Source organism: Vombatus ursinus, unplaced genomic scaffold, assembly GCF_900497805.2.
Source record: "Vombatus ursinus unplaced genomic scaffold, bare-nosed wombat genome assembly UNPS02013931.1, whole genome shotgun sequence".
NCBI lineage: Eukaryota > Metazoa > Chordata > Mammalia > Diprotodontia > Vombatidae > Vombatus > Vombatus ursinus.
Window position 1 is genome coordinate 2,528,548 of NW_020953709.1, and position 24,692 is coordinate 2,553,239.

The 24,692-nt window shown below is 36.4% G+C and overlaps 1 protein-coding gene across 1 annotated transcript in view; it reads right to left on the minus strand.

Annotated features, from left to right (window-relative positions):
- Positions 1 to 21,838, minus strand: part of LOC114040716 (vomeronasal type-2 receptor 26-like) — a 41,957-nt gene extending 20,119 nt beyond the window's left edge. Inside the window, 3 exon segments of the mRNA XM_027858862.1 lie at positions 4,597 to 5,397; positions 15,482 to 15,773; positions 21,585 to 21,838. Coding sequence (XP_027714663.1) covers positions 4,597 to 5,397; positions 15,482 to 15,773; positions 21,585 to 21,838 — 1,347 coding nt within the window.
- Between the last annotated feature and the right edge of the window lie 2,854 nt (positions 21,839 to 24,692).

The following is a 24,692-nucleotide window of genomic DNA, read 5'->3' on the forward strand; positions in this document are numbered from 1 at the left end:
GACTGTCATAAGTCTTCTCCAGCACCACAATTGAAAAGGATCCTTTCTGTAGCACTCATCTCTCCTTACAGTCCAAATCTTGCAGCCGTACATTGCTACTAAGAAAGAACCATAGCTTTGACTATAGAAGAAATAGAGTAGCCCTTAGAGTAAATAAAAGGGTGAGAAAAGCAATACTAGGGTATTGTCTAAAAAATGACAGAATGATACCTATTGGAATCCAAGGCAAACTGCTGAACATCATAACACAAGTCTATACTCCAATGACTGATGCCAAAGAGGTCAAAGGTATTAGTTCTATAAATACCTGCAGCATCTGTAACAATTCACACACACACACACACACACACACACACACACAAATAGCACATTCATCATAGTGGATCGTAAAGCTAAAGTATGAAATCAAAATTAAATTAGAATAACAGGCAAGTTTGGAAATGTTCAAAAGGAAGAAGAAATACATATAAGAAAGTCATTTTATATCATACAAATTTACTAATCCAGAGCAATAAATAAGAAAAGCAAACAAAATATATAGGAAAAATCAGATGAACATAGCTTTTAGCATCAAATTTCCTAGCTAGCCAAATTATGTATAGCAGTATATTTGTGCACTCATGTAGTGTGTGTGTGTGTGTATGCTTCTCTACATTAGTATATGAACCCTGAGAATTCAAAAAGTTCCCGATAATGGGCAAAGCTTCCAAAAACTTGGGCATTACCAAGACAAAGTGTCCTTAACTTTCTTGAAGGTGAACAATCAAAGCATTAACAAGTCATTAGTAGGGGAAAATTATTGCATTCTCTATAAGGTATTAGAGAAATATAAAGAGACAACAACAAAGAAAACAACATCTTACAGCAAGGAATAAAAAGAACCTTGAACAGGAAAGAAGGAGACATGGCTAGAAATATTTAGCATAACCTGTAAATGAGTATCACAATAAAGTCAAAGTTAATGAAGAAAATGGGGGAATGGGTACAGTAGATAATCTTTAAGTCTCCAGGCCAAATAAAAGAAAGTCCTTGAAATTAGCTCATTAAAAAGTATTTATAAGGCAGAGCCAGGATGGCAGACAAGAGGCAGCAACCCAGCTGAATTCTCTCAATGTTCTCCTTCAAACATACATCCAATTAAATTCTGGAGCAGCATAGCCAATAAAAGGTCAAGATGAGGCATTTTCTTAGCTGAAAAGAACTTACAAGTTTCAAAGAATAGATCTGTGATGCCTTGTTGGGGCCTAAACCAGAGGTGACATTGTGAAAAGAAAAGCAGTGGGGATTGGAAGCAACTGCAGCAGCAGCTGTAGTGGCTTCAGGAACTCAGCCCAAAGACTTTCCAGGGCAGAGAGGAGCACAAGCCTCTCTTGGAACTGTAGAGGAGCAGGAAACCTGGCCACAGTTCAAAAGCAGAAGATAGTGTTTCTGCTTGCAATTACAGAAGAGTAGAGTTGCTGTCTGGGTGAAGACCAGATCCCAGACAGCAAGAGCCATGACTACACTTCTCCTTGGAGAGCAACACCTCAGAAGCACCAATAACCTGTAGATCCCCAGAACCGGCTCTTAAAAGAACTGCGTCAAAAGGCCTAATGCTTGAGACAGTGCCCCCTACACCCACCCAAGATCACAGCACAATGTTAAGGTAAAGTTCAAAATAAAGAAAGAGTCTGGGAAAATGAGCAAACAACAGAAAAGTATCTGATGGTGGCAGAAAAGATCAAGACACAAACTCAAAATAAGACAATAATGTAAAAACAGCAACAAGCAAAGCCACAAATATACATGCAAATTAGACATAACCATAACAAGAATTCCAGAAAAACTGAAAGAAAAAGATAATAGTGTGTGAGGAAAATTTGGGGAAAGAAATGAGTGTGATGCAAGAAAAACAGCTTAGGAAAAGAGGCACAAAATATAATGAAGAATATATCACCTTAGAAAACAAAATTAAGAGCAGAGCCAAGATGACAGAGTAAAAGCAGGAGATTGTCTCAACTACCACCAAATCACCTTAAAACAACATGAAAATAATGCCCCAAGGGGCAGCTAGGTGGTGCAGGGGATAGAATCCTGAGAGTCAGGAGGACCTGCGTTCAAATCCAGTCTCAGACCAAACACTTGACACTTACTAGCTGTGTGACCCCGGGCAAGTCACGTAACCCCAATTGCCCCCCAAAAAAATTTAAAAAGAAAGAAAATAATGCCTCAAAAAAAATTCTAGTGTGATAGAACTAAAAAAAGGAGAGAGTTAAACAATTTTCCAGCCCAAGACAATTTAAAAGATCAGCAGTAAAGGTCTGTCTCAGTAGAGTAGGTGTGTAGTGTAGTCCAGAAAAGGCCATACCTACACAAGCCAGCGACTCTCCCCAAAAAGTTAATACCCACAATACACTCCTAAGTTTAATTTGCATTATTAACATTTTATTAACAATCACTTTGTTTCCAGCTGGTCTTTTTTCCCCCTAGACAATCACCAAATAAATCAAGCCTTGATTTATAGCAATAAAAAAGAATGTATTCCAGAAGTGTTCCAGGATTCAAAGATGAGTGTGCTATGCTACAGTTAATATTAATGGTAGTCATCATAGTAATAATTATAGTAGGTGCCATGGTGGTGGTAGTAGTAGTAGTAGTAGTAGTAGTAGTAGTAGCAGCAGCAATAGTAGTAGTAGTAGTAGTTGTTGTAGTAGTAGTAGAAGAAAAAGAAGAAATCACTAGAAGTAGGAGAAAATATTATTGTTATATAATTGTACATTTTAACATGTATTTTACATTATATACATTATATAATTACATGATATTGTACAATTAGTAATTACTTTATTAATGATAACTATAAGAATAATTATCTTCTTTTAGAAAAATAAACATTTATAGAGTACTTATTATGAGCCAGACTTTGTGCTAAGTAATTTACAAATAAAATTTTCTTTTATCCTCTTCACAAACCTTAGAGGTAGGTACAGTTATTGTCACCATAGTATCATAGAGGAAACTGAAACAAATAATGACTTGCTCAAGATCACATAGCTATTATGTATCTGAGGCTAGATTTTAAGTGTGATCTTACTGACTCTAGACCAAGTATTAAGTTAATTACCAGAGTCATCTAGTTCTTAAAAGAGAAAACAAATAAATAACCAAAAAAAAAATATGAAAGAATAAAATAGACAGTTCACAGAAGGCTGGAGCTTCTCCTTCTGATTTATGAGCACAGATCCAAAGCTTTAAAATTCTCTCAGAAAGCATTCAGTTGATGTGATGCTTGGTCCTTGGGTTATATTAACCTTGCTCTGGTCTGACTTTTCTCTAAGAGCTCATTTACTAAGTTCATTTGCTAATTGAGAGAATGGTTATGGGGATCTCATTATCTGATTCACATCCAGACCAAATAATTCCTTATGAAGTGTTTTATTATTTTTTCTATTGAAAAACTTATTTTGAGTGGATGGTAAAAAAAGGAAATGATAATTAAGTAGTCACTTTTTAACTGTCAATTATCATTTTTCCATTCAATCAAACTGTGTTCTCATCTATTCTTCAATCATCCTCTTTCAAGCAATCTAAAATCTGCAAAAAGTAAAAGAAAAAAATATTTTTTCTATTAACCTCATTTCCTCACCAGAGTCAGATAATTCTCATCTTTGGTTCTCGTGGCACTATCTGTACAGGGTTATTTCTTGTTTTCTCATGGTAATCTCTTCCACGCACTTTCTTCTTTCTCCTGTGCTAATCATGTATACATCTGAGTTGTTGGTTGAGTTTTTCATGCTTCATCATTGCTCTATACAAGCAACTTCTCTTTTTCTTCCTCATTGGTATCATTTCTCTTTTTGACTACTGAATTACCATCTTAGAACTTCCTATCTATCCTGAGATGACTGATCTTATAGAACTTCAAACCATAGAAATTTTCTCATTGACTGGTTTGGAATATACTCTACAAATCTAGACTGCTGATCATTCTATACCCAGATATCCTCTCGTGTCATAAATTCTACTAGGCTATGATTACTCCCTTTGTGTCCTATTTCTAACATTTCCACCACAGTAACCAGTTCCTTGAATCACTAAAAATTATATCTAGAATATAGTTGCCAATGATGGATTCCTTACATTTAAAAAAAATAATACATTATTGCAGCAAGTGGACCCATGCACAAATATCAACTCTGCTGCCCAGCTATAGATGTTGATTGAAGTTAAAAATTGATCAATTAGAAATCCCTCAAAGCACCTTGGTCTTTGCAATGTCATGACCCACACCACTGTAATGGTGTTAAATTGGAACCAATTAATGAAACTCTCCTGCCACATAGACTCATACCCAGAGAGATATGTAAAAGGAAGAACATCAACCATTTCACCAAGGTTGTTGTATCAGAGTTGAAAGAAATTTAACGTAATTTCATTGTTTTCACCGAGAATTCAATCTAATTACAAAGGAAAACAAACAAACAAAAAAATTAGGGAAAAAGAGGTAGTATTGAAGACTCAGATCATTGCTATATCATCCATCTATAGAACAGATAACTAACAGTTGAATGTTGAGAGTACCCTGTGGTAAGCCCAGGAGTGGAAAAGAAATGTTACCTTCCAAGAAAGATATGGGTTTCTTCCAAGATCTGATGTCTCTTTTGCCTCAGACTGGAGCATTTGATGGAGGGCATGGGCCACTAAATATACTGCATTGTAAACATTTGAACTCAGTTCCATAATGATCTTGTCAAAATTTATAAAAGGTAAATCTGTCAAGGAAACACCTTCTGGGCACATAGTATATGACATTTCTACATGACTTTTTTCTGAAAGTCTGCAATTAAAGACTGACTCAAAGAAAGTCCTTAGGAACATGTCCTCAGAGTTCACACTGGGATTCAGGCTTCTTACAAAATCTGTGAAACCAAGAATCTCCATCTGGGAATGAGAAAATAGTATTGTACCATGAAAATAGGTAAGCATTTCCAAATTGCTATCAAAAGAAAAATCCCAAGCAGTGGTGGCCACCAACATTTTCCCATAAAGTACGTAAGAGATGAATGCAAAAGCCAGTTCTTGAAGGGAGTCTGTATCTCCATAGATGAAAATCACATTTGATGAAGATGCAATGATCCTAGAAGAGAGTTTATAATCTTCATCACCTTTAAAGTTTGGGGGCACACTTTCCTTAAAGGCCACACACAGACCATTCCTGTCCATCTCCTCTTTCAGATCACTGAAGAAATTTTCCCCTTTCACATTATCTGAGAGAACTAGTCTCACCCAAGTCCAGTCAAAATGGAGCATCAGTTGGATGAATGCAAGGTGAAGAGTGGATTCCTTGCTGCCTATCTGATAGACATATGGATACTGGACCTTACCAGCCAGGAGAAGATCAAAGAGGCCATAGGTGACCTAAATGAAAAAGAAAGAAGGATGGCATGGTGATTTAAGTTCCTTCAGAGTAGGAATTTGTCCTCCTTTACTTTTGCATATCAAGCAGCTATCAGTGGCTTGCACAGAGCAGATGATGAATACATGCTTGTCAATTTTAATTTATAGTTTCAGGTCACAAAATTTTACTATTATGGAATGTAACAATTTGAAGGAAATTCTAAACCTGTACCTGATCAAGAGTCTTTTCTCCAATGTCTCCATCAAGCAAATATTCAGTCTGTGCTTGAAACATTCCAAAGAGGAAAAATTAAGTTCCCTCCAAAACGAGCATTCCTCTTTTAGACAACTCTACAGATTAGAACCTTTTTTCTTAACTTTGTAAATTAGTCAGCCTCTTTTAATCATTGACTCATTGATCCCATGTCTTTCATGTTGATTGAAATAGAACATTCTTAGTGTCTCCTGCATGAAGCTGTTATGTAAATATTTGAGGATAGTTACACGTCCTCTCTAACTCATCTCATCTCTTCTTCAACCCAAACATCAACAATTCCTTTACCCAGCCTTTCTATGGCATACGTTGCACTCCTCTCATGATTCTAGGGAGAATGGTATTTCCCTGATATCAAGAATTATATCCCACAATTTGTTCTAAAAGGAAAAATTTTGAAATGGTTCTCTCATATACCCTATTTAGATAACAATATCTTTTCCAATGAGTTGGGGTCTGTTCTACCTGCCATATGCTAAGAAAGTATCCTCTCATTTTTTTAATTTTTAATTAATTTATTTTGAATTATCAACAATCACTTCCATAAGCTTTTGAGTTTTATATTTTTCTCCCCCTTCCTCCCCACCTCCCTTCCCAAGATGGCACACAATCTGATATAGGCTATACATATATATTCCTATTAAACGTATTTTCACATTAGTGATGTTATAGATAAGAATTAGAACCAATAGGAAGAACCACCAGAAAGAGGAAAAAAAACAAAACAGAAGAAAAAAAATAGCAAATAGTATGCTTCGATCTGCATTCAAACTCCAAAGTTCTTTCTTTGGATGTGGATAGCATTTTCCATCATGAGGCCTTTGGAGATGTCTTACAACCTTGTATTTGTTGAGAAGGGTTAAGTCTATCAATATTAGTCATCAAACAACATGGTTGTTACTGTGTACAGCATTCTGCTGGTTTTGCTCATTTCACTCAGCATCAGACCATACAAGTCTTTCCAGGTTTTTCTGAAGTCAGCCTGTTCATCATTTCTTATAGCACAATAGTATTCCATTACATTCATATACCACAACTTGTTCAGCCATTCCCCAATTAATGGAAAATAATTTATTCACTCAGAGTCAGGGTTAAGTGACTTGCCCAGGGTCACACAGCTCATAAGTGTTATGTGTCTGAGACCAGATTTGAACTCAGGTCCTCCTGACTTCAGGGCCAGTGCTCTATCCACTGCACCACCTAGTTGCCCCCAAAGTGGAGATAATTACTTTATTTAATTATTTTTTTTTTTTTGGTGAGGCAATCAGGGTTAAATGACTTGCCCAAGGTCACATAGCAAGTAAGTGTCAAGTGTCTGAGGCCGGATTTGAACTCAGGTCCTCCTGACTCCAAGGCTAGAGCTTTATCCACTGCACCACCTAGCTGACCCCTCTCTCTTATTGATTAGAGAAATGCAATTTAAAACAACTATGAGATACTATCCCAAACCAACCAAAATGTCTGAAAGGAGAGAAGGGGTAAAGGATAAATACAGGACGGAATGTGGAAAAATTGGAATACTAATATACTATTGGTGGAATTGTGAACTGATCCAGTTTTTTGAAGAGCAATTTGGAATTACACTCAAAAGGGTATCAAACTATCTGTACAATTTGACCCTAGTACCACTATTAGCTCTATTTCCCAAGTAATTATGAAAAAAATAAACAAACCTATAATTTCTAAAATATTCGTAGCACCTCTCGTAGGGGTGGCAAAGAATTGAAATTGAGTGGATGTCTATCAATTGAGGAATGACTGGATAAGTTGTGGTATATGATTGTAAAGAAATACTACTGTGCTTTAAGAAATGACAAACAGATTGATTTTAGAAAAACATGGAAAGACTCACATGAAACATGCATTGCATAATGAACAAAACCAAGAGAACATTGAACACAATACCAGCAATATGATTCAAATATTATCTATGAATGACTAAGATATTCTGATTGATATAAACATTGAAATCAACTATGAAAGGCTTATGAAAGAAAATGCTATCCACCTCCAGAGAAAGAACTGATATCTGGAACTATGTATTGTATTATTCCACATGTAAATCTATCTCAAATATTGGCCTTAAAGAAAGAAGACTGGGGAGGAAAGGAGAGATAGAACTAGGAACTCAAAATGTAACAAATCAATAATTAAAATTTTGAAAAAATAAAGCATTCCCTCTTATGCGTTGGTTCCTGAGATTATCTGAGAACTTATACTGTAAACAAGAGGACACTGGAACAGCATCAAGTGCTCATGAGAAATAATAATTAATGGAGGAAATGAGTGTTTAAGAACTATGACAACAGAAAAAATTCCTTTCAACAGAAATAATACAAAGCCAAGCCACATTTGATAGATTGTCAATGACTATCAGTTCAAATAACCTAAAGCATATACCACATGCACATTTCTCTGTGGCACATGAAAATTCATTAAATAAAAACTAATATGGATAGAAATCATAACAATGGAAGACCTTCTAAACCACTTAATAGACCAGATAGTGAAATAAGCAAGGTGCAGAAAAGGCACTACAAAACAGATATAATGCCAATACAAAGCAGACACTTAGCATGAAAATTAAGGATTCTTTTAATACGTATGTTTTATGAATATATTCAGTTATACAAAAGGTACACATTACCATGGATATCATTGGTTAGACTAGAAATTGGGCAGATAATTCTAACCATCATGTGACATACAAATTTTTCTTATACGGACATACATGCATATATACTTACATATTTTTCTGTCCCTATAACCTGTGTTAGTCACTGATATAGAATGATCATAGTCTTCCTCACAATGATAATCTCTAAGACCCAAATCTGCCATGGTAAGAGACCTCACTGAGTAGTTCTCTTTCTGGGTTCTGAGGGAATTGTCTATCCATGAAGATTTCTATGTCTGAAGTATTATGTTGAAGTGATATTTCCACTGGATTAATTCAATTCATCTTGATTTGTTTTTTGGAGTAGAGGGTTGCATTTAATTTTTATTTTATTTTTTTTTGAATTATATATAAACACAGAGAGTTAATATTTATTTTCTTATAATATTTTGGTCCAAATTGTCTGACTCCCTGCTTCCTTCCTTGAGATCACAAGCAATTTTATATAGATTATATACCTGGGCAGTCATGCACAATGTTTGCATATTAGCCATATTACAAAATAAAAATAAAATGTAGGCCCAAAACAAAACAAAACAAAAACCAAGAATAATAAAGTAGAAACAAAAAAGAATGTCTCAGTCTGCATTTAGACTCTATCACGTCGTTTTCTGGAGACTGATAGCACTTATCATAAATCCTTAGAAATTATCTTCAATCATTATATTGCTGAGTATAGCTAAGTTAATCACAGTTGATCATTGCATATTGCTGCTGTTACTGTTTAATGTTCTACTGCTATTGCTCATTTCACTTTGCATAAATTCATGTATATCTTTCCAGTTTTTTCTGGAAGCATCCACCTCATTATTTCTCTCGTAGCAAAACAGTATTCAATCACAATCATATAACACAATTTGTTCAATTATTGTTCAACTGAAGGACATCCCCTCAATATCCAATTCCGTGCCAACCCCTAAAAAGCTACTAAAATGTTTTTGGACATACAGGTCTTTTTCCTTTTGCTTTGATCTCTTTGGGATACAGACTTAGTAGTTGTATTGCTGTGTCAACGGCGAGGCACAGTTTTGTAATCCATTGTGACATAATTCAGAATTGTTCTCCAGAATGGTTGAATCAGCCATTTTATCTAGATTTTTGGATTTAATAAAACATAATTGGCCCAAAGAGATCCTAATAATTGATTCAATTTCATCTTCATTTGTGCTGAGTTCAACTTTTTATATTTCATAATGATAATTTAGTTGTCTTCTTTCTTATTTTTTAATCAAATGAATGAATGGTTTATCTTTTTCTTTGTTTTTTTCCCATAAAACCATTTCTTAGTTTAATATAGAAGTTCAATGGTTTTCTTTCAAATATATAAATCTCTCCTTTGTTATTTAATTGGACATTTTTTATTTCTTCTCTTTCTAGTTTTTTTTTCTCCCATGACCAATTCATTGATCTCCTCTTTTTGTATTTTACTGATGTAAGCATTTAGAGATATAAATTTCCCCCTAAGTACTGCCTTGGTTGTGTCCCATAAATTTTGGTATGTCATGTCATTGTTATCATTGTCTTTAATGATATTATTGGTTGTTTATATGATTTGTTCTTTGACTCACCAATGCTTTAGGATCAAATTCTGTAGTTTCCAATTAATTTTAATCCATTTCCCCACAGATCTTTATTGAATATAATTTTACTGCATTATTATATGAAAAGGATGCATTTACTATCTTGGTTTTCTGCATTTGGGTATGCAGTTATTATGTCCTAATACATAGTCAATTTTTGTGATGATGCCATGTACATATGAGAAGAGGTATACTCCTTTCTATTTCCAATCAGTTTTCCCCAAACATCTATGTTATTTAACTTTTGTAAAATTCTATTGGTCTCCTTTAGTCCTTTTTATTTATTTTATGATTAGATTTATCTAGTTCTGAGAAAGGAAGATTGAGGTCCTTGTTCCCCATTAGCCACCAATGCTAGTACTTCTCCTGGCCTTTGGACCGTGAACCAGCCCCTGCTTTCTTGTAGCTATAAGTGCTATTGCTTCTCTGTGTCTTGACATTGAGACCAGGGACCATACTCCAACATGTATGACCACAAGCATTCCTCTCCATGCTTGAACTTTGACCACGACCCCTGCTAACTAGCAAGAGCATATCTTTTCTCCTTTTTGGGACTAAGACTGGGAACTATTAAGGGGCAATGAAACAATGTCCTAAACTTAGCACCAGCAAAGGGTGCCCTGGAATCTCCTCCTAATCAGCTTTCTAACAATGATCCCCCAACAATCTGTGGGCTGGAAACTCACAATGCTGCTACAGCCAAGAATGCAGGTGTCTACAAGGCCAGCTGCTGCCACCTAAGTAGTCTGTGCTGTGCTCCACTCTGATCACTTTAAGGAGAATGGCCTTTATTACAGACCACTTAAGTTATCTTAAGCTGGAAAATTGTTTACTGAAACATTTGTTGGTTTTACAATCTAGAATTTGATGTGAAATCTTATTTTAGAGTTGACTGGAGAGGAATCTAAGAGAGCTTAGCTGAGAGTTTGTATATTGCACCATCAACACCAACTCTCCTTGTTTTAATTGGTTATTTGGACATAGTAACTAGGATTTTCTTCACATAATACATATTTTCATGAACCTTTGTCTAAATGATATAGTTTTTGCCTGACTGGATATGAATGCTTTCCTTCCTTAGAGTAAATTGAAATTAGTGACTTCTACGGTCAATCTGCACAACCAGGAGCCAGAATAAGTCGTCAATTCATGGTAAGATGTAACGAATTGTATTCACTAGATCTCTTTCAATCCCAACAACTACAGCGTAAACAGACAAGTTGTCATGCCTCTCCACATCTAGGTGCAGAGTAGTTTCCCCTTTTTCTGCTAACTTCCCTGTTCCATTACCACCAAAATTTCTTACTATGGCTCTTTCACCTTGTGAAACATGCTGATAGGAAACATAAGCAGAATATCATTAATTTATTTTTGTATTTTTCTTGTACGATGATGGAGCCAAGTACTAAGTTTTTTTTCAACTTCTCCCTCAACTAAGCAAAATATTGGCCATGATTTAGAAAGCTGGATTTTGTGGGCTGCTCCTTGAACACATCACATGTCATCATCATGCTGTAAGAACTTATCTGTTTTCTTATTGAGATTCTGCCCCAACTTCTCTTTCTCATCACCTAGCCTGGTAGGTAAAATATGTCTAGGGATCACTCTAGTAATGGAAGGGAAGCATGTTTTTCAAAGAATTATACTCACCACCTAAATCTGTTTTGCCCTAATTCTCCTCCAAAGTTTCAGAAGGATCAAACATGCAGATATTGAGTTCCATATCGTTGAAGGGAATATTCTCCCAGGCTAGTATTGACTCTGATTGGAGCTGACACTCCTCTGACACATAAAGATTCTGGAAAAAAACAAGATCTAAATACCCTTTACTTCATTTTCAGCAGCAATTTATTGACACAATTCCAAGCTCACTTTAATATATCCTACATATGATATTTGTCAGTACTTTAAGGCCAAAACCAATAAGAGTCTATATGGGAGTTTGCTTTAAAGATTTCCCATACAATGACTGGATTTTCATGGTCACTTGGACAAGAGACCACAGTTTAGGACAGCAATGCAATATACATTCTCACTTTTTAATCACATATATGAGGTCCTGCACATCCATAATGTCCACTGCTGCTATGAATCACTGATGAGGTAATTGCCAATGTTTCTTGAGATTTAAGTGACATCCTCTCTTGCCCCCTCTTTTTTTCTGAAATTGCTCCTATAGTGCTTAGCCTATAAATGAACTAAAAACAAAAAACGAACTAGAAAAACAACAAATTGAAAATGACCAATTAAATATCAAATTGGAAATCCTGAAAAACAAAAGAGAGATTAATAAAATTGAAATTAAGAACACCATTAAATTAATAAATAAAAAGACTAGTTTTATGTAAAAAATAAAATGAATAACCATTGGTTAATTTTATTTTTAAAAAAAGGAAGCCAAAGTATCAGTATCAAAAATGAAGAGAGTCAAATCAATACCAAATAAGTGAAAATTAAAGTAAGTATTAGAAGATAATTTCCCTAAAATATATGCCAAAAAATCTGACAAGCTAACTGAAATGGGTGAATATTCACAAAAATATAAATTCTCAACATTTAAAAAAGAGGAAGTAGTATACTTAAATAACTGTATATTAATATATATGTGTATGTATATGTATATACTGAATAGGCCATCAATGAATTATCTAAGAAAAAATTAGCAGGACAAAATTGATTCATAAGTTAATTCTACCAACTGTTTGAAGAACAATTAATTCTAATACATAATAATTCATTTGGAAAACTAGGGAAAAAAAGACACTATCAAAATACATGTATTAGACAAACACTGTTTTGATACCTAAAGTATGAAAAGTGCAAAAAGGAAAAGAAAACAATTTTGTGACAGAGAAAACAGAGTGAGAGGTTTCATGAATAAGAAGGATGGAAAAGGAAGACAGAGAAAAGTGGGAGATATACTTTTACCAGGAACATGACTGTGGAATACCAGGATGATAACTCCTATAATATCTTGGCAAGAGAGTAGCTCCAACTCCTGGAGCCAGGGAGTGACTCCATGACAAACCTTCTGTTTGCAGCATCATTTCTGCCTCCTCAGTCCTTTCTTTAGAAGAGTGAATAAATTCCCCTGTCTGTTTCCAAAGTTCAAAGTTCTGGATTGTTAGAAGGCAGACAGTGTATAAACATCCCTCTCCCCATAACATAACATTACATAAAGGCAACTGGAATATATTTTTGTGTAGCATTTGGTCATCTTGCTACGTGAGAGCCTAAGAAAGGGGACTTACATGAAGAACTACAATTTCTTGTTCAAACAACCAGGTTTCAATCTGTAGACTTGTTAAAAAGTCAACAGACATTTGTTAAAATGTTCACTTTGTGCCTGGCACTTTGCCAAGAGCTTGGGACACAAGTACAAGAAACAGAAAAATGGAATCAATGCCCTTAAGGAGCTTAATGTATAGTGGGGGAAGACATCCCCTAAAAAGCACAGAAAATGAGGAGAGGTTCAGGGAAAAGGTCCTCTTGGGTGTTGGGCATAGTATGGAAATCCAGAGATTCAGAAGCAGAACTGAGACAATGAAGGATGGTTGATCTGGAGACCTCTCTCAAAGTGAGGGTCTGGTAGGAACTCTCCAATGGCCAAGAGGACTCTAAAGGTTGTGGGAGGTTCCAGGCTAAAATGGTCAGTTTGTGGTTAGAAGGAATCTTCTGAAGGGGTGAGGAGAAAGAATATTTTTGGAAACAAAACACTTTTGGACTGGTGACTCCCTTCTTAGATCAGTTAGTTCTTTAAAGTGGGTCTCTTCTTGGTTAACGGGTCAAACTACTCCTGGATTCATTCTAAGATGTGGCTTGGCTACTACTATTGTTTCTGCTCTTAACCCTAAGTGATCAAGTGACCTATGATGAAACTTTCAACACTTTGGTACTTCAAAGTTCAAAAAATATTCTCTTCTATATCTACATATTTATTAAAAAATGCTGAAGAAAGAACAAAAAGCAAAAGAAAGAAGGGCAATATGGTTAGGTACATGGAGAATTGAGAACAAAGTACAAGGCAGGCTTCCTGGTTCTTGTTTAAGAACACAAAAATTTCAAAAACATCTTTCTGTGTGCCTGACTTTAATGGAGGGTGACGTGAAGTGGCCAGTGAAACTGGGTCCATCAAGCAGGAGGAGAATTTCTCTGCCTGCCAGCACTTCAACCTGTGAAACTTCAGAAGACAGTTTGGGCCGTGATGATTCAGAACTTCCTAGGTAGTGATTCCTACCACGGATCAATATTTCCCTTTCTCAGCCCTTCCTGGCATTTTGGCAAGAACACTAGTGAACTCATAGCTACTGTCCTCTTTATTCACCCAACTGGATACTTTGTGGCCCTAAACAGGAGACCTCCCACTGAAGAGCCTTTTCATCCTGGAAGGCCAGTTTGCCTCTGTCACCACCTCCACTGATTAATTGGTCAGTTGCTCCTAGAACCTCTAACACCTAACTTTCCAGCATTCTCCTCCACTATTCCTCTCACAGTTACCTACATGTTATGCCAAATCCCCACATTGAAGCCTCCTTTGATGTGTTTTCCCCACATACTTGGACATAAGTTTTTTGAGGTCAAGAACTTAAGTTATAGTGAATATATCTGTATGCCCAGTGTGTACCACTGTGCTGTTGTTGTTTGTCTTTTGTTCAAGAAGAGGACCGTGACATCAGGGAGGTAATTCCAGGACATGGAAGTGAACTGGAGTTAAGTGAGGGATATAGATCAGGACCACTGGAGATGACCCTGGATGCAGTGGGAGACCTCGACCTTTTTTAAGCTAAGGTCTTTAACAGGTCTCAGTTTGACTGAGGAAAAAGCCAATCAGTGATTAGGGCTAGGTAAGAAATGAGGCAGAGAATCACCTCTTTACCTAGTCAAAAAAATAGATCTGGGAGGGGAAGACCCTCATGGTTTCTGGTCAAAACAGAAACAATTGCTACTTACATTCAGTTGATAAAAATTTATTTCTTAGAAATAACTTAAATTGAGTATATAAATTATTTCTTTTCTGAAGGGACACATCACATATTTGACAAATCAGGCACAGATGCAGGAATGAGGCACATTTACCACCCAAATTGGAAGATCACTCTAAGTACAGATTTGGATGATGCTTGTTAGTACAGACTGCTAAAGGCAAGGACTAGAGGTTCATCCTTTTTGGGAAAATACACAAATCAATTTCAAAATAAAAAGGGAGAGATCACTTTCCCTTGAAATTTTTTGAGATGACGATCAGAGAAATCTTTCTTCCATCTAAAATCTTTGTAGTTCTATACAAATATAAAACATGAACTAGGAATATAGTGACCATGAGTTTGGCATATATTCGCTTTGTTCAAAAGCATCAGAATTAAACCATTATAGCACCACTTCTTCTAGAAGACAGAGTGGGTTCACTGATGGAAGGGACCGTTTCTCCAATTTTGTCAGAACAGTGCCTAGAACTTCTTGATAATTGTTTTTTGACTCACTGACACTGCACCAGAACAGATTATAGAGGATTTGCTGTTTTAAATACAAAGAACACATTGGAAGAAAATGAGTGACAGTATTGGGTTCCCTTACCTGTGGAACTTTATAAAGTTTGAGAATGGTGGCCATGGACATGGACAGTGTAGACGACATCCCTCCAATGACAGCCACTGAATTGGGATGACTGTCACAGCTATAGTTTGGAATAGTTGGACCCATCCCTGATAGCCACATCAAGGCGCTCTCCACTGCTAGTCTGTCATGGTGGAAGTTATTGAGCAAATGATAACCCAAGGTTATGTTTGGCAGCAAATGGGGATTGTTGTTGATCTCATCCACAGCAAATTGGAGAACAAGAAAATGTTGGTAATGTTTGCGCAATGCCCTAAAGTGGGAGGAAAAATATAAAGAGGCAGGCACTCTGTATGTGCAGAAAGAGCAAGGTGTCATAGTGGATGATATATTTGACATGGAGTCAGGAACTCTTGTCTTAAATCTTCCCCCTAACATTTACTAACAGTGTGGTCCTGGGTCAGTCATCGTGTCACCCTGAGTGTCAATGTCCACGTCTGTCAAATGAGAGACTTGGACTAATCATTTTCTAAAATCCTTTCGAACACGCATGCATACACACACAGACATGATGATGTGCTTTAGACATTAGAATATGTCTAGTCTTGCAATGCAAATGAAGAAAGCAGGCACTCTGATTTTTTGTCTTCTGCAAACAGAAAAAGTGGCTTCTAATTCTGAACTTGCAATTTGAAAATATTTTAATGGCCTCCTTGACCATGCAAAGTGTATTAGATAGGAATAGACAAATATATTTATAACCTTAACTTATAGATATATTGTAATGATTTTCAAGATTTTCTGTTGGGGTTTAAATGGAAAACATGTATTTAAAATATAGAATTTTCATGAAAATGCAATGGCTAACATTTTAGGATTCAAGGTGAAGTACTCATCACATCCTTTCTTAAATAACTACCTTAAGCTAAACCAGGAAGATTTTCCAAATTTAGAATTTTCAGGGCATTTTATTGGTCCTACAGTTCATCCTCCTATCTTATTCAGGTAAGAAAATAATGTTCCTCTCTTAGAAGCTGGATTACTGAGAATCAGAGAATCAATCAGTCAACACTTACTAAGCACCTACTATGTGCCAGGTACTGTGCTAATCAATGAGGATACAAAAAGCAACAAGAGAAAGTCCTGTCCTCAAGGAGATAACATCATAATGGGAAAGACAGCATGTAAACAGACACACATACACACACAGATAGACAGAAAGTCAGAGAGAGAGAGAGACAGAGAGAGAGAGAGACAGAGAGAGAGAGAGACTGAGACAGGGACAGAAAAAGAGATGAGAAAGCGATAGACAGAAGGACACACATACAGGCAGGCAGGAAACTATATATTTATGAGATATTTCCAAGCTTAAATTAGCAGACCTTGGCAACAGCTTGGATATGAGGGGAGAGGAATGGAGAAGAATGTAGGATTGCTCCAAGGTTGGGAGCCAGAAGGCATTGGAGGATAGTAGTAGGAAGACAGTTAAGGGGCAAAAGAGAATGATTTCCATTTGGGATGTACAGAACTTAAGCTGTCCAGTGGACATTTAATTCAAGATATCTGAAAGGCAGTTGGTGATATGAGATGTGAGGTCAGTAGCGAGTCAGGGCAAAGATAGGTAAATCTGAGAATCACCAGCATAGAGATGCTATGTAAATCATGGGAGTTGTTAAGATAAGCAAGTAAAGTCGTAGAGTGAGTAGAGATGAATGCCTGAGGGCCAGTTACAGTTAGACAGTGTGATCTGAAGGGAATCCAGCAAAGGAGCTGAAGGGAATCCAGAGAAGGAGCAGTAAGAAAAGAAGGAGGAGAACAGGGGAAACTTGGTTCCCAAAACCTAGAGAGAACAGAGCACCAAGGAGAAAAGCGTGATAAACAGTAGTAAAGGCTGCAGAGAAGACAATGAGAATGAGGAAGAGAAGTTAAATAGATGCTCTCAAACTCACAACTGAACAAACTGAAAGACAGAAACTGGGGTTCCCAATGAGCAAAAACTGAAATGATTAACAAGTGATTTCAATCAGCTTAAAAGCATTTATGAGGCCTCTACTAGAGTTCAGGCATTTGCAAGTCATGTGAGTTTAGAGACAAAAAGTTTAAAAAAAAACAGTCCTCAAAGAGATTACATTCTAGCCAGCGGAGAAAACATGTCCACATAGCAAGCAGTACATTAAATTAGAGACAAAGATGACAAAATATGATTTGGAGGATGTCACTAACAGCTCGGGGTGGGGAGGATGGGGATAATAAAGACTTCATGTCAAATGACAAATGAAAAGCGGAATTCTGTGGCATGGAAATGAGGAAAGATTGCATTCCTGGAAGGAGAGACAGTATTCCCCAAAGCACAGAACCAAGCGATGGAGTGTGGAGCATGTAGAATGGTGTGCACTCTTTGGCTTTATTAAAAAAATCATGAAAGATGGTAAAGGATAATAAATATAGATATTTGGATGGGGCCCAAGACATGAAGATGTTAAATGCTTGTGAAGTTTACCTTTCACCAGAGAGGTACCAGAATGTGATTCCAATTTAGCAAATACGCAAGGGATATGCCAAGTGTTGTACTTTCTGAAAATACCTTGGACTTCATTGGGGAGACCAGCAAATGCCAGAAAAGATGTGGAGGAGAAGAGCCATTAGGGGGTCATTTTAATGCTCATAGAAGAGGTGACCAATTCTTGTCAGGAAGTCATTGAGTGAGGGGAAAAAGGGGGACAAGTATATAAGGTTGCATTTTGATAGACATTATGAGTGTACAAATGATTGGATACATATCTTCATCAGACACCAGATTAAATGGAGAGAGAATGGGCTTTTATTAGTACATTGAATATAGAAAAAAGGGTTTTTTCAGGGTTTTTTCATGTATTTACATTGTAAGTTCATGTATGTGTGTGTATACTTCCCCCACATATATGTGTATGTATTTATATGTATCTACACATATATACACACACATATATGTGTGGTTATGTATTTATGTATGTATATGTGTGTATGCATGCGTATGTATATCTGTATATACACACAGATACATATATACATGTGTGTGTATATACACATCACCTTTTATGTTCATTATAACTACTAGGGATTTAACTAAAAGATTTTAAAATCTTGTGTGTTTCTACCTTCCATTTGATTGACTAGAAGTCACCTATACACATACAAACAAAAAATATACATTATGTACATAAAAATAATGCAGTGAAATCTTTGTGGTTTTGTTATAGTAACTGGAAAACTAAGGGAAAACTTCATGTAGAAAGTGGTACTCAAGATCACCTTTAAAAGAAGCAAAGGATTTTGAGTGTCCAAGTAACAAGTGTAATCATCTTCCAAGCACGGGCAATTACCTCTGCAAAGATATCATGGAAGGAAGTTTGATTTCACGTATGAGGTGCAGCAAGTATATCAGGTTGGATTCAGTGTGGATTACTTGAAGGGGAGTGTTGTGCAATAAGCCTGCAAAGGGTAATGAGGCCTGGGGCAGAGACTAAAAGCTATTGTAATTTAGCAAATGAGATCTTATTTCCTCTTACAAACATGGAGTACCCAGTGGTATTCTTTGGGCCTAAAGCAGAGTAATGATATGGGCACACACACCAAAGTTTTCAAAATGCTGCTCTGGCAGCTCTGTGAAGACTCAAATCATACATCACAAAGGTTAACCTCGATAAAATATATGATGAGGAGTCTTCTGCCTTTTTATTTAAAATCTCCATTTAGGAAGAGCCCACAATATCCAAGGGGAACCCATTCAAGATTTGCATAAGTTGAATTATTAGAAAGTGTTTCCTTCCATCAACTCTAAATGTGTCTAACCACGTCTCTTAGTTATGACCTGGAGAATTAATAAAAAAAAAAAAGTCTTCCAAATCAATAGGCTTAGGGCAATGATAAGAGTTATCGTGTTCCCCTGGGCTTTTTAAAACCATTCTGATTCATTCAAACTGATTTGCAGGTGACATTAACTTAAGGCCCAATTGCCATACTTCTTGCCCTTTTCCACTTCCTCTTCAACTTTTCCCATCATCTCCTGCAATGTTATGCCCAGAAAATAACATAAGAAATCAAATGTGGTCTGACTAATGTCTTGTACTGAAAGACCATCACATTCATAACAATCAAAATAGAAGAAAATTCCTCTCTTTAAATCACTGAACAGTTCACTAGAACTCTCAAATAATTTTTCTGATAGTAACCACACCTCAGTATTGGTATTTTTACGTTCCTGGTTTTGAAGGCAGAATAAAGAGTGAATTTATCCCTATTAAATTTCTCCTTAGAAACTGGTTCGGTGCCAGCCTTGAGCCTTCCGAGATTGTGTAGTGTCCTGAGTTTCTTATGGCATGTTTTATCAAACCCTCCTAGCTCTGTGTCATCTGCAAATTTGGCAAACCTCTCTTGTCCTTCACCAAGTCCTTGGAAAAGATGATGCTTGAATCATTTCATTTGAAATGACTGGGGTTCTTCCCAATGTACACAAAAAAATGAGGAATAACATTTTTTTTTAGCTTTTAAAAAAGAAAAAATCCTAAAAGTTAATACTTTTAAGATATACTTTCCTCATGTGATTGCTGTAATGCCTTTCCCATTCACAGAGTAGGAGTATGACCAGAAGAAAGTCAAGATGAAGAAATTCTGGCAGAAAAGAAGAAAACAACCAAGAATATTTAGGAGAACTTTGAGGGAAGAATAATCTATCATGCAAAATGGAGAAGAATTAAATGAAAGTAAGGGGAATAGCGATCAGAGAATTTCCATGCCCAGGTCTTAGCAAAACTCCACCTATTGGGTACATAGGACACATAGAGGGACCTAGAACTGTGGAACATTTCACATACCACCATTAGGAGATATCCATGAAGAGAGCCCTATGCTATTATCACTGACCTCATTGTAATGCTCTCTTAGGGACAATTCCCAAACCGGTCCAATCACTGTGTCCCCTCCTAAAATTTCAAAACCATTTTTAAGATATAGTAGGAATGGAAAAGAAAGAAAGCAAAGTAAAAGGTTTGGGGATAATAATGAGGATTGAAAAGATTGTATTGAATCTTAGCCTCTAAACCTTTCAAAGGAGCTGTCTCATTGCTCGGAGGAGGAATTATTTGCACAAATCATCATCACAAATATAGGCAACATTGCAATGATAGTAAATAAAACAAGTCTTGATTCCAGGGTCATTTTCCATTTGTTAATCCCAAGCTCATGGTCCGCACGTGGTGTATATCTGAGAGAAACTACCCTATAGTTTACATTATGTAGACAGAAAAGGATTGAAATCTCCATGCAATTAATGAATCACTGGTCTGATAGATATGTCAGTTGTGGTCATTGTAAACTTTATATTATTTGGTGTTTTAGATATATTTTAATATTATATTGATAGAACTCCAATATGGAGTCACAGATCACATGGTCATAAAGTCCCTCAGAGTTTATAAGCAAAGATAGACATTTTGCCTTTTCCCTGGTAACTCTGTCAGGCAGATGAGGCTTGCTGCTTTGGATTGGATGAATCTCTGGATGGACTGGAGTACTCTGAATTCATTCTCTTTCCTGGTGCCTAAGATAGTTAATGCTAAATCCTTCCCCCAGTTTATGGTATAAAGATGCAGAAACTCCCCCTACCCAAACCTCACTCAAGCCTAGCAGTGATAAGTAACCTCGAGAACTTCTTCCTCACATTTGGGTCCAATAAGGAATATTTGCTCCCATATTTGGCACCAATAACCAGTTGTAAACCAGCCCATTCTAAGTAAATACTGTTTTGCCACCTGCATCTCAATTTTCAGCGTATTTTCTCCATGATGTGTTTCCCTCTCTTCCTACTGGGGGATTTTTTCGTCTGTGGGTAAAAATCTCTGACTGTTTAAAATGCCATACATGGTGTGAATGGAGAGTCTCTAATTCTCTGCTTGCTGTACTACACATTGATAAAACCTTTAATTTATCAGCTTCCTGAGGACCAGGCTTCTAGAAATTTTCAAATCCAGGTCTTTGCTTTAAACAATGCTGTGATGCTAAATAAAACATAACCCTAGAAATACACAGTTATTCAGAAATATGGTTGACAATTTCATCAATAAGAAAAGTAAAAACAACCACTTACTGTGAGCTTGGAGCAGTCCAGACAGGAGGACGTTGGAAGAAAGCCTTATCGTTTAGTTGGGCTAACTTGAGATACAAGGAGAAGAAGCCCCCTATGACTAAGTCCCCTTCTTTTCTGTATGTGGGACTGTAGGCTCTTTCTATATGACAAGGGCTCTTCTCCATGTGATACTCAGAAAGAGAAAGCTGCAAAATCAGGATCACAAATAGCCTGGACAACAAGAGCCCCAGTTTCCCCAGGTCTATGGCCAACATCCCAGATCTCTAAAGAGCCAGTGCACTGTGAAATGACTGGGAGTTGTTCATGCAACTATAAGCACATTGTCAGGTGCTAAAGATTTGTCTTTCCCAATGGATGCTCAAACTTTGAACAGTCTGCCTCACTTGGAAAAGCAGAATGTGAGACATGAAGCAGGCCTCTGTTTAGGATGAAAGCAAAAGCTAGAAAGAGCAGGGCATATTTATGGGGCGTTTTTGCCTCTTGGATATTATTCTTGTTGTTCCCTATAGATGGATTAGGAAAGGAGAGTTATCTTCATGCCTCTTGGGTGCAAATCAATCAAATATGTTGACCAGAGTCTGAGAGTGAGGGTCTCTAGGGACTGTCCTGCCCAGAATCTCTGCACCTGCTTCCTTCATCTTGGAAATTTCAAAAATTTAAGCATTAAAAAAAAAAAGACGGTCGTGAATCTCCTTAACTGCTTTCTCTCTGGAGCCTTCACAGCTTCCATGGGTTCTGAGATGCCCATTGGACCCTCTGATCTCTCTCAAGCTCGGTGTCTTGGGCCTTCCAGAGTGCCTACTTCCGTTCTCCCCAAGCCAAATCTCTGCAGTGACTCAAAATTGCTAGATGTTTCATCAGTCAGAGGACAGTGTGACCTGACAAGGGCAGGGATTGTGAATGATAGTGACAAGGCCCAGGCCACCAAGTTCCTAGGCTGAGATGAATTTTACATTACCTTGCCTTGAAAACATTAACCACAGTGCTTCATATCATTTTTTCCCCTGACTACCTCAACTTTGGAAAATCGCAGTCATCAAAACCCATTCTCCAGAAGCTGTATTAATTGCTTTGTGTGTGTGTGTGTGTGTGTTTTTGTTCCAACACCTAAATGTGTCATGGAACATTTTTTTAAAATAAAATTCTATAACTCTATCCATTAAGACATACTGTTATAACTGCAGCAAGTTAAAATGAACATCAATAGCATAAGCTGCAATTTTTGTAGAATTTTTAAAGTTGCTGTTAATGTATGAAGTAAATCCAGTTTAGACTATATCTTCTTGTCGCGTGGAGTAAACTTTTTTTTTTTTGCATTCTAATTTTGAAGAATTTTTTTCAACTGAGTAAAGTTTTGTAGTTCCTATTCTAAGCTGAAAATTCTTTCTAATACCTTTTCCCATAGTTCACCTTTATTTCTGCAATTCTCCCATGATCTCTCTCATTTAATTTTTAAAATCATTTTAACTCCTTAAAAAGACTTAGCCCATCATACTTTAAACTAAGCTAATGGTAACACATGGCAATTCAAATTATTTGTAAAATGTTATATGTATTTCTAAGTATACATCTATATTGAGAAATGAAGGTAAATACTTAGGTTGGCTTCTTATCTGGAAAAACCTCAAAAATAGGTAAAGGAGGCAGGGGATTGAGAATTGATCTAGCTTTTGAAGAGGAAATAATTATATGGAGCTGGGAAATGTCACCACATATCTTTAATACATACATTTACATTTACATATACATATACATATGCATATATATATACTCATATACATATAGTCACATATAGATGTATTTATGGATGATAATCTTTTTTCTTTTGAGTGAACAGTAGCTGGGGCCTTCGGGGTTTAAATGTTACCCTTAGTGATTATAAATTCAGATTTCATTAAGTCAAAATCTGTTAAAGGAAATCAGAAATGTGGTCTGTGTGTTCTCCTATCAGGATAATTATAGTAAGTAATATAACCTAATATAAAAGACATTTACTATTTGGCATTAAAAAAAACCTTATTAGCTATGTGTGTGACCCCAGGCAAATTACCTTATGTCTCTTTAACTTCAGTTTGCTTTTCTGTAAGGGGATAATAATAGCACCCACAGCCCTGGGTCATTGTGAGGATCACGTGATTATAAAGTGCTTAAGAGAGTGCTTGGCATAGGGAATATACTATATTAAGGTTAACTGTTTTTATTATTTCTTTAATTAGATGTAATTGATTCATCCTTGATAACTTTATATGGGTTTTTAGATGTGATCAATATATAATGCCAATGTGAATGAGATGAATGATTTTCTGTGTAAGATAATTTGAAAACTTTTGTCTTAGGAAGATTCTAAAGTTGAAAAAAATTCTTTGAAAATTTGGATGCAAAAAAAATAAATAATGACTACATAAGACAAGGAGATATCCATTACTGTGGGCCATTGGAATGTGTCAATCTACTCCTCTTCCATCAGGGCCTTTGCCACATCTCCCCCACCCTATTCATTGTGTCCTCCATTGAAATGTAAATTCCTTGAGGTTAGGGAAAGCCTTTGGTTTTGTATTTGAATTGAGGATGCTTAAACCAGTTCTTGGCACGTAATGAATGTTTGTTTAATAAATATTTCTTCCTTCCTTCTTTCCTTCCTTCTTCATTCTTCTTTCTCCCATGCCTTTCTTTTTTCTTTCCTTCTCTCCCTTTCTCTTTCCTTTTTCTTACTGGCATAGAGCCATATTCTACAACAAAGCACTAAAAAGTGCCTTCAATTCAAGATTCTGCCACCCACTAAAGAGGGAGGAGAACATGGTGGAAAAAGCTCATTTCTAGGAAACAGACCATTTCCAGTCAAGTCATTAGTATATCTCTAGATTTCACTCCATTTTTGAACAAGTAATGCTGAAATAATTCATTTACCACAGAAAGCGCAACATTTTTTTTTTTAATTTTCTCGCAAGTCCTGTTTTTTGTGTGTTCATAAAGAATCCTGAATGTTTCTGGGAATCATTATGTTAGAGAGTATACACCATAATGAACTAATTAAACAGTTCACCTTGGCTGTATCTAAGTAAGAATCAGTCGATTTGATTGGTCAATCTTATTCTTGGGCTGACATTT